This window comes from Chenopodium album, chromosome 2 (genome assembly GCF_948465745.1).
Source record: "Chenopodium album chromosome 2, dcCheAlbu1.1, whole genome shotgun sequence".
Lineage (NCBI taxonomy): Eukaryota > Viridiplantae > Streptophyta > Magnoliopsida > Caryophyllales > Amaranthaceae > Chenopodium > Chenopodium album.
In genome coordinates, this window is record NC_137835.1 from 38,290,999 (window position 1) to 38,302,590 (window position 11,592).

An 11,592-nucleotide genomic window follows, 5' to 3' on the forward strand; every position below is an offset into this window, starting at 1 on the left:
GAGTAAGCTTTATTTGAAAACTTTGGCTATTCTTACATGATTCATAATTGTGTCTCTGCTTGGTAATTTTGCAAACTAGTGCGAAATGGTTAGTACTCTAGTTTTTAAGGCAATTGGGTAAGATTAATTATCAATTTTATCATACTGATCCGTTCTTTCATTGTATGGTTAAAGGTGGTATGCAAAAAGATTTCTACATCCTGACATTGTGGCACCATATGATTACATATTTATCTGGGACGAAGATTTGGGAGTGGATAATTTTGATTCTGAAAAGTTAGCACTCTTTCTGCATCATATCCTTTAATGTCTTGAGCTATTCAGTACAAAACTTTTGTCATTTTTTTTTATTGAATTTTCAAATACGTTGATTTGGTTAAGAAACATGGTTTGGAAATTTCACAGCCTGGTGTGGATCCTAATAGTCCGTTTACATGGCAGATGACAAGGAAAAGACATGACAGTGAAGTTCACAAGTAATAACTACTAATGATGTATAATTTATGCCCAGTTATCTTCCTTTGCAACAGAAGCAAGATTTCGATATTAATTACCAAAATATTGATCTGAGTTGTTTCTTGGGTGCACTTTGCAGGAGCACAGAGGAGAAACCAGGATGTTAAATTTCAGTTAAATTGTTCAATTTTTGCTACAAAAATGGAGAATGATTCTTCCAAGAAAATTGAAGTTTCTGCCCTAAACCCCAATTTACAATCAAGAGGTGCTTTGGTTGTATTAGAAGGGTTAGATCGAAGTGGAAAGAGCTCTCAGTGTATTCAGCTTCTCTCTCACTTGCAAAGTATTGGGTGTTCTGCTGAGTTATGGCGGTTTCCGGATCGAAATACTGCTGTTGGGCAGATGATCTCTGCTTATCTTTCCAATCAATCTAATTTGGATGATCATACTATTCATATTTTGTTCAATGCTAATCGTTGGGAGGAAAGGTTATTTCTTTTTTCTTTTTATGATTGTTTTTTTATACATAATTTGTGAGTTGCATACCATGTGTTTGATGTTATGTTTAGCTGAATCTGAGACATGGCTGTTAAACCAAATCTTAGTTTTTTCATAGCTTGCATCAGACTATACAATTTTGGTAAGGCTGTAAGGTTAATAGGTTTGACAGTGGTGACTTTATCTTGCATAGTGTCATTATAGTGATGCCTGCAATATTATGTAGTGCAGGTTATACTAATTTTCTTTTACTTAAACATGTTCTAGTTTCTTGCAATGTTCTTTTTATTTTTGTAAATTATGTTTTTTAACTAGATTCTGTGAGATAGTTGCTGTTTCATCAAATTCCGTAATAATTCAATCTAGATTTTCATACGATACTGAATGATAACAGATGGTTGATGCCTGCTTGCCAATGGAAGAAGTCCAGAAGAAGCTCAGAGAATATGTGCTTGAGTGTGTTGCGGCCTGCAAAAATGGAAGGGCTCTGTCTCACTTCTGGTCACAATAGGCAAGCTTCCATATGCCTCTTGCTCGCTTGGGCGAAATTGTATACTATAGTCAGTAATCAGTAGTTACCACGTTTTGAACTCTAGGTTGAGCTGTTGAGGTACTTCTACCTTTAAGTTTAAGTCTAGAAGTTGGAGTTGTATTATACGTTGATTTGGTTAAGAAACATGGTTTGGAAATTTTATGGGTAGGCCAAATTACAAAGGACACTCTGCCGAAATTTACATTTGCATTATTCAATAATATTGCATTTTAATTTCAATTATATTAGCGTTAGAATATTACTTTATACCTAGGAAAACAGGTACTACAAACATATACAAGGAAATTATTATATTATAATTAAAAAAAAAAAAAATTCACCTCATTTGCGTCACTCATTAAACAAACAAGTGACGCAAATACAGCAGTTTTGTATTGTCTACTCAGTCATTTGCGTCACTCCTATATAAACAAGTGACGCAAATAACAAAAAATAAGTTTATTGGAAGAGTAATTTGCGTCGCTTGTTTATAAAGGAGCGACGCAAATAACAAAAAAAGTTTATCTGAAGTGTCATTTGCGTCGCTTGTTTATAAAGGGGCGACACAAATGACTAAAAATAAGTTTATCAGAAAAGTTATTTGCGTCGCTCTTTTATAAAGGAGTGACGCAAATAACCAAAAATAAGTTTATCTGAAGAGTTATTTGCGTCGCTCCTTTATAAAAGAGTGACGCAAATAACAAAAAATAAGTTTGTCAGAAGAGTCATTTGCGTCGCTTATTTATAAAGGAGCGACGCAAATGACAAAAAATAAGTTTATCAAAAAAGTCATTTGCGTCGCTCCTTTATAAAGGAGCGACGCAAATGACTCTTATTTGCGTCGCGCCTAGGAGCGACGCAAATGACTTAAAAGTCATTTGCGTTGCGAGCAGTTACGTCGCTCATAAAAGCGACGCAAATACACTATAAATGAGCGACGCAAATGAGCCTTTTTCTACTAGTGACGTCCTCTTTTAGACTTGACGAGTCTTCCCTGGTATTATCTAAGGAATCACTTTCATCCTCCTCAATCATGGCCACTTCATCGAGAGAGGTTATATAAGCTGTCTCGATCATGGGCTCTCCTACAGGTGTGATAAGAAGTGATGGATCGAAGGATGCTTGATCTTCTTCGATGGCTAGAATTTCAGAAGTTTCATTGTTATCGATAAGATCTTGAATATCTTCTTTGAGTTTCTAACACTCCTCAGTGTCGTGACCCTTTCCTTGGTGGTATTTTTAGTGCTTATTAGGGTCCCACTTGGGTGGCCTAGCTTCTGGAACTGGATCTTTGATAGGCCCTATGGGCATGACTAGTCCTTTGTGGTGTAACTTCTCGAAAGTTGTTTCATGACTCATACCAAGTGGAGTGAACACTCTTTTTGACCTTTGGATTCGCGATTTAGAGGCGTTCATGGCATGCATTTCATTAATGGGAGAGGAAGAAGAAGGATGGTCGTTCTTCTTTCCTCTCGCATTACTATCTTTCAGAAGGTCATCTTCAATGTCAATGCCTATATTATAGACAGCCTTGAAAGTATTCAAATTGTGTTGGTACTTTAAATGCCTTGAATACTTCCCTTGGATATTTTTGATAAACATCCTCACAGATTCTTTTTCGGTAGGAGCCTTGACCATATTAGCGGAAGTTTCCCTCCATTTGTTGAAGAAAGAAGTGAACCCTTCGTTTTCTTTTTGTTTTAACATCTCGAGTTGTCTATGGTCTATTTCGTCTTGGATGTTGCACTTATATCTATCTATGAAAGCGTTTGCTATGGACTCCCAGGTGAAGGTTTTTTCTTTCTCGAGAGAAAAGAACCATTGCTTGCAAACGGTCTCGAGAGACAGTGGGAACAGAGAGGGGAAAACCTTCTTATCGATACCCTTAATGCTCATTATAGTTTTAAAAGCTCTTAGATGAAAGTAAGGGTTATATTTTGCCTTGAATTTAGGGATGTCAGCGGCGTTGAACTTATGCAGAAGAAGTTCTTTGTCCAGCGAGACCCCTTGTGAACTAATGCCCTGAAATTTATAGTCACTAGATAGCTTGCTCAAGATTTCTTGCATAAGGTTCATTTGTTGTTGCGTCACAGGGTCATCAATTTTGAGGGTTAAAGACTTTAACACCTCAGTCACGTCATTCAATTGATTCCTAAGTTCATTGACCTCTTCTTGACTTGCCATTATCTTTTTAGCCTTCCTCTTTTGACGAATTGGTTTATCAAAAAGGGAAACTTGAATAAAGAGGTTGTCCTTGATTAATCGCCCTTCTCTCCTCGACTAAGTACTGTGGAAAAGGAATTTGGGGATATCTATTGTTAATTATTTGGCTCAAACTTTATTCAACATGCAATGGATGGAGGAAGTGAAGAAATATTGGAATAGAATGTGAAGAAAAATGACGTAGATGGAGGGATATAAAGAATTAGTAATAGGTGTTGGGGTTCGGTGAGTCTGACTCACCGCGGAAACAAACCCAAAAACAAGACCGCACTCGCAATAAATAGAACCATTAACATAATTAAATTAATCACAAGATTAAGATAAGCTAATTACCTTTGACGCGTGCTTCGCTCCAAAATGAGCTCTTACTTGAAAGCTTCAAGTCCCGCTCACACGGAGACCTCCAACGAAGTCCACCCGCACCAACAAAACCGACTAGGTCCAATGTCTTGGGTTTAGCAAGACCCGACCAAAAAAACCCGAGTAATTATTTTGAGTTCAAAGGTTTTCACTAATTGTGATGCCTTTTTCAACTCTTACTCAAACATCATTCCCAATGCCCATACTTGGGTATTTATAGGAAATGATGGGAGTATCATTTACTCTCCCATCAATGTGGGATAGTATGATTTTTCCATTTTATTTTAAAGCTAAAATAAAATTAATAATCAAGCTAGTAATAAATCAACAAGTGGCAAGCTCATGTGAGTGGTTAGGTGAGGACCACTTGGAGAAGGGGGGGACCAAACTTGCTCCCCACTCCCTCTCCCATAACTGGCCACCTCACTCCACACACACTCAAGGACCACAAGCCACATAGCACCCACCCTTGGGCACCAAGGCAGCCAAGGTAGGCTGCCATGTGCTGCTATCCGTGGCAGCCACGCCCAACAAGCCCAGCAGGCCCAGCACTCGCATGCGGGCTGCCAGGCGATGCTGGCCAGCAAGCCCAGCATGCTTGTGCGGGCTGCTGCTGGCCTTGTGCCTTAGCCAGCGCTGCTAGGCAGCAAGCAATGGCCTAGCCATGCTGCTGCTAGCAGTGGCGAGCTAGCGCGCCTTGCGTGCTAGCTGCAGCTTGTTGCGGCATGGCTTGCTAGCCATTGCGCGCACAAGGCTGTGCCTAGCATGCTAGCACGCACTAGGCAGCGCCTAGCCTTGCGATGCTAGCATGGGTGCGCTAGCACGCACCAGCCAGCCTAGTCTCGGCTTGGTGCGCATGCTATCCACCATGCTAGGCCATACGTCCTTAGCACTCGGTTTGCTTGGGCATTTCGATGCTAGGGGTATTTTGGTCTTTTGTTGATTTATTACTATTTCTCGTCTCGTCTTTCACTATTTTCGACTCGACTTCCGACGCTCTAAGCTCGAATTTCCGACGTCTAAATAAATATTACTCGGTCGACTCATTAATTCCTTCCGAATTAATTCGTCGTTTCGGTTTGTTGAATGCTTGGGTGTGACCCGAAGGGTTCAGTCAAGATTAAGCTGTAATATTAATTATTCATTAATATTACTGATCGGAAGCGGCCTCCACCCAGGCATTCCGACCACTTGACCTCACTGAATATATTAGCTTTCTAATAATTCTGAATCCACTAACGGAATAGTACACTTGTTCGAAGGACACCATTCCTTTCAATCTCCCACTTGTCCTTCCGGACAAGTGCGCATTTTGTGTACAACCTTTTTCCTATGTCGATTAATGTCTCTTCATGAACTATAAGGTAAGATTTATTTTGTCATCCTTATTACGTCCAGAAGTGTTTCCCGATTCCGAGTCCGACTATCAATTAACAGATGATTTCTAAAATGCATCCGAGCACGGCCATGCATTTTACAGTCTCGCTCTACGAGAGGCCTAGTATACAACAAAGACATCTTCCCTATTTTAGTAGGGGGACATTCCCAGTCTTGTAATGCATCTCCTCTTACTGAGAGGACCTAGTCGCCCGAGTGTTGCCGTTATAATCCCCTATTACGGAAGACGTTTGACAACATCAAAGCGAACTAGTACTCAAACAAGAGAACTCACAATACTCATGGTTGAGGAAATAGGTTCCGATAGCCTTAATGAGAATTATACTTATGACAAATTTTTTAATTTCTTAAAGTATTCTCATAGGTCGATCCAGTATGGTTCTAAACCAATACCTGTGCAAATGATTTATGAAAATCATGTCCTAGTAGCACATGAAACGGTGCTATAAATCAAACTACACACTAATCTCAGTCGGTCATTAATCGTCCATCGTTTAAATGACCTTCATTAGGGATAATTTTCGATTATAATATTCAATGTTCACTTAATAGGTGTTTCCTTACCAAGACTGGTCTTGATACCCTATTTTGAATATTATCAAAATCGAATGGACTCATTATTTAATCCTAAACCACAATTAAATAGCATAACGGAGTAATAAAATATTGCATGAAATTTTATATTACTCCAAAACTTGAATGGTTTTCCTTAGCGTCTTACATTAATTTTTCTCAAAGTTAACTAAAACACTAAACAAGGAAATCAAAGCCAGTCTCCTACATGCTTGATTCCCATTGCCTCAACGTGCTTGTTGTGCTTCACTTAAGGCAAAGGTTTAGTAAGTGGATCGGCTACATTGTCATCCGTTCCAACTTTGCAAATTCTGATTTCACCCTCTGATTTCCATTCTCGAATCATGTGAAATCGCCGCTTGACATTTTTAACCTTTTGATGTTCCCTAGGCTCTCTGGCCTGAGCAATAGCTCCATTGTTGTCACAATAGAGGGCTATTGGACCCTTTATTGTGACAACCAAACGCTCTTCCAACTAAACGCCCCTCTATTTAGACAGAACATATATCCAAATTGCGATTTGAAATTGTCTCTGTCTGTCTGGAATCTTGCTTCGGTATAACCTTCCACAACTAAATCCTCTGCACCACCATACACCAGGAATTTATCCTTGTTCCTTTTCAGGTACTTTAGGATATTTTTGGCCGCAGTCCAACGCGCCTCTCCTGGGTCTGATTGGTAACGGCTCGTAGCACTCAAGGCATACGATACATCTGGCCTAGTACATATCATGGCATACATGATCGATCCAATAAGCGAAGCATATGGAATCTGATTCATTCTTACCAGCTCATCAAGTGTCTGTGGACACTGCTTCTTGCTTAGGGTTATGCCATGTGACATTGGCAGGTAACCTCTCTTGGCCTCCTCCATGCCAAATCGAGCAAGTACCTTATCAATATAAGTACTCTGACTCAATCCAATCATCCTTTTCGATCTATCCCTATAGATCTTTATGCCTAGTATGTACCGAGCCTCTCCCAAGTCTTTCATAGAGAAGCACTTTCCAAGCCAGGCCTTTACAGACTCTAACAACGTAATGCTGTTTCCAATGAGAAATATGTCATCGACATATAAGACTAGGAAGGCGATGTCACTCCCACTAACCTTCTTGTAAACATAAGATTCATCTGGATTCTTGATAAAACCAAACTTACTGATGGCTTCATCGAATCGCAGATTCCAACTTCTGCTTGCTTGCTTTAGTCCATAAATGGACTTCTTAAGCTTACAAACTTTCCTAGCATTGTTTTGGTCGACAAAACCTTCAGGCTGTGTCATATACACAGTTTCTTCCAAATAACCATTAAGGAAGGCGGTTTTGACGTCCAACTGCCATATTTCATAATTGTAATATGCAGCAATCGCTAGGAGGATCCGAGCGGATTTAAGCATTGCGACTGGTGAAAAGGTTTCATCGTAATCAATACCATGAACTTGTCTGTAACCTTTTGCCACCAATCTAGCTTTGTAAATGAATACATTTCCATCTTTGTCGGTTTTCATCTTGAAAATCCACTTACATCCGATAGGTGTATAACCTTTGGGTAAGTCAACAAAGTCCCAGACTTGATTTTCAAACATGGAATCCATTTCAGATCTCATGGCCTCTTGCCATTTAGCAGAGTCGGTGCTTGCCATCGCTTGCTTGTAGGTTGCAGATCTCCCTTTGGTTTCTTTTGGGTAGCCCACAAAGTAAACCTTGTCAGATTTGGGATGAAGTTTGTCAGAAATCAATTTATTGACATATGCTTCGCATCCCCATATCTTTAGAAAAGATAACCTAGGAGGTTTCTTCGTCCATAATTCATATGGAGTCTTTTCTACAGCTTTTGATGGAGCACGGTTCAGTGTTAGTGCCACAGTTAGAAGTGCGTGTCCCCAGAAAGAGATAGGAAGATCACTAAGACCCATTTTTTATCGTACCATGTCTAACAAGGTTCGATTTCTCCTTTCGGATACTCTGTTCCATTGTGGAGTTCCTGGAGGTGTCAATTCTGAAAGTATACCCTTTTATTTCAGATGGTCATCGAATTCTTGGCTCAAGTATTCACCACCTCGATCCGATCGAAGGGCTTTTATTTTCTTGCGAAGCTGATTTTCAACTTCACTCTGAAATTCTTTGAACTTTTCAAATGATTCAGATTTATGCGACATGAGGTAGACATAGCCATATCTACTATAGTCGTCTGTGAAAGTGATGAAATATCGAAGTCCATTTCTTGTGGTTGAGCTCATTGGTCCACATACATCGGTATGTATAAGACCCAATTAGTCACTTGCCCTTTCTCCCAACTTGGAGAATGGCTGTTTAATCATCTTGCCTAATAGACATCCCTCGCAATTCTTAAACGATTCTAAATCGAAAGAGTCAAGAACACCTTCTTGTAGAAGTTTCTTGATGCGTTTTATGTTGATGTGGCCAAGACGACAATGCCACAAGTAAGTCTGATTTGACTCTATGGTCTTAGCTCTTTTGGTATCATTATAAACAAGATGATATGTCTTGTGATCAAGTTCAAAGTGACGTCCAACGCCACAAGATCAAAATATGGTAGATAAAACTAAACAAGTTTTAAATCTAGACAAAATATGAGATTACAAGCTTTCTTTGAAATATTATCTTCTTCTTCCACTTGTGTACTCATATCCACTTGAAAATCACCGCTTACTTTGTTCCTGAAAAAGGAGCATATAGTGAGCCAATTTTCCGGTATCTAATACCTTATAAATGGCTTATGTTCAAGTGTAAAGATGATACCTGAGATTGAGGTTACTTTTCTTTTCGCCTCATCTTCTAGATACATGCTACATTCTCTTTTGTAGTGTCCGGGTCTACTATAATAGAAGCAGCGCATCTTAGCTTTGTTCTTGAACTCCTTCTTCTTTGGTCTCAGAGCAACCTTAGCCTTCTTGCAAGAATAGGTTTTCTGGAGCTCTTGAACAACTTCCATCAAGGACAGTTTGTTCCGCTTGGCCGTAAGTCGCATCTTTAATGCAACATACCCCGAATGGAGTGAGCTTAGTAGCATGAGAGCCGCTTGCTCATCGTCCACTGGTTTTCCAATTAGCTCACGATGGGTGAATAGCCTTGTCATGTTGAGCACATGAGCTTGAAGTGGCATCCCGGGTTTAAGTCTTGCATTATAGACCTTAGCCCATACTTCTTGTCTCTCTTTCGTGAGACACCCATCTTGTAGTGGCTTGATCCTCATGTTCGAGAGTAACCTAGTCACATCTTCCACAAGTCCATCATAGTTGCCTCTGGTACTTTTGGTGACTCTCAAATTGACTACATCTTCTAGAGCTTTAAGCATCATGTCCGGAAAATAGTTGGAGAACTTCCCCTTCCATTGTACCGGGATGGAGTTTGCCATGAGTCTGGAAACTCTTTTACAATCCACACTCCATACCTCATGTGCCTCATCACTCATAATCCCCATTGAGTAGAAACTCGGGATTTGAGTGTCCAGAATGTGCTCTAGGTAGAAATTTCGGAGGGTCTTTCGGAGTTCCTCTTCCCATTCCTTAAAGTTTATCAAGTTCAGAGAAATTGGCAACTTTTCGGGCAATTCCGGGAGCATAAGGTCGTTGACATTAGTTGAAGACATGATTCTACAATTGAAAGAATTTGAAATAAAAAACCATTCATTATACTTAAATAAGATTGAATTCATGCATTTTAATTAAACTTATTTTAAACGTCTTATTCACACATTAAAGATTGTCCCCATTTTAGGTGAGAATAAGTCGATTCCAAGATCCAAAGAAACAAAGAGTGGTTAAGCATGCTTTGGCTTGTCTTAACACTCAATCTCCTAAGGTAAGCAACGCTTTGCTAATGGCTCCAAGCCACTCTTGGTTGAATAAATCGTCGCATCCAATGCTCTCTAAACAATTTATTCACTTTGCCACGACATGTTAGGACTCCATCACTCATATCGTTGAGTATAACCAAAACCACCTTGCATACCCGGTATGCCATACGTTCCTTGGAGAAGTAGTGATGCCTCGCTTTGGCGTAGCCCACTACTACCCTCGTTCGATTGGTAAGTGTGTTTTGGAATGGCAAGTTTTACTCAATATTTTAGGGACCTAGGGTTTCTATGTTGGTTGATTTAAGTGAACTTAATTAATCATCTCAACATTCGAAATCCTAAACATGCATTTAACATATAATTCATATATATATAAACATAAATATATATCGAAAACATAAATAGAGATGCATTTGGCAACTAGCATGACCCCTTGAGATCTTCAAGTCTTCAAAAGGTCTTCATTTGCAACTTCATGCCTTTGTCTTCTAAGAACCCCGTCTTCAAGACTTGACCAAAATATTACAATTGCTAGTATCTACAATTAGGACTAATCTAAATATTAAGGTACAAAAATACTCAACGGTTCGCAGACCGTATTTAGATTTACAAAAATACATCACGGATCACAGTCCGTATTTTCTATCCTAATCGGGCCCCACTAGTTGCCATTTCATAAAACCTGTGAGAGAATTTTACATTCCATTCATCCATTCACTATCTGTGAATGGCCCATGCATTTTACAACGATAAACAAGTAACAATGCATAAAACGCGCGAGAACTAGTAACTAATCTAGGTGGTTAATCCAATTAACACGCCTAATTAAACTAGTCAAAGTTGTTTTAATCGGTTATGGAAATAACTAAGAGACCTTCCCACTAAATTCCGCATCCAACTTAACTAATCCAATTAATTAAGTCGGTGAACCCAAATATTTGCCAAAATTAATTTTTGCAAATGTCGCTAAAAAACCGAGGCCTAGCCTCCAAAATTTTTAATTAAATAAACAAAATAACTAAAACGACAATCTAAACAAAATTACGAATTCCAAAATGTCTAAGTGCCTAGCACTAAGACTTGGAGTCCAAAAAAAAATACCCTTATTTACATATTAAGAAACGCTAAATTTAACTTTAAAATAGCATCACCTTAATAACCCGGGGTTATTGTGCCAATTATGGGATTGTACGTACCGTACAACAAGCACGTAGTATGCCCATGCGCACCCCCGCAACACCAAGCATGCATGTGGGTTGCTTGTGCTCGCATGCGCTACGCCCAGCCCAGCCAAGCGTAGCAGCACGCACAGCGAGCACAGCATTATGCTGCTGCTGCGCCATGATGCTGCTTGCTGCTGGCTGGCGCGCTATGCTGCTGGCAGCGAGCAGCAGCCCACACCCTTCCTCGCACACACACACGCACAACACCAAGCACCTAAGAACGAAGTGCCCAGCAGCCTCGGCAGCCACATATGGGTTGCGTGAGCAGCCCAGCAGGCCGAGAGCTAGCTCGGGGCTCTTAGGCCTCGTGTTGCGTGCTAATGCTTCCAAAATTATTGATTTTTGTGTGTGACATTATAAATCAATTCTAAATTAATTTTAGAATCAATTTTGAGGAAAAATGAAAAATAACAAGTCCAACTTAAATAATTCATCCAAATGCAATTAACCAAATTTATTTCCAAGAACCATTCTTTAATAAAATTGGTTTAACTTGGTGTAATAAAATAGA

At 39.6% G+C, this 11,592-nt stretch overlaps 1 protein-coding gene across 1 annotated transcript; it reads left to right on the forward strand.

Moving 5' to 3' along the window:
• The first annotated feature begins 457 nt into the window (after positions 1 to 457).
• LOC145571755 (uncharacterized) lies at positions 458 to 1,465 on the forward strand. Its single transcript, XM_081630792.1, has 4 exons — positions 458 to 476; positions 596 to 944; positions 1,270 to 1,303; positions 1,349 to 1,465. The coding sequence occupies exons 1-4, from the start codon at positions 458 to 460 to the stop codon at positions 1,463 to 1,465; spliced, it is 519 nt and encodes a 172-aa protein (XP_081486918.1).
• Positions 1,466 to 11,592: the final 10,127 nt, after the last annotated feature.

Excerpts from the sequence above, each read along its gene's own strand:
- LOC145571755 (XM_081630792.1), top strand. Across the intron at positions 945-1,269 it reads GCTAATCGTTGGGAGGAAAG|ATTCTGTGAGATAGTTGCTG; the intron begins GTTATTTCTTTT and ends TTTTTTAACTAG. Across the intron at positions 1,304-1,348 it reads TTGCTGTTTCATCAAATTCC|ATGGTTGATGCCTGCTTGCC; the intron begins GTAATAATTCAA and ends GAATGATAACAG.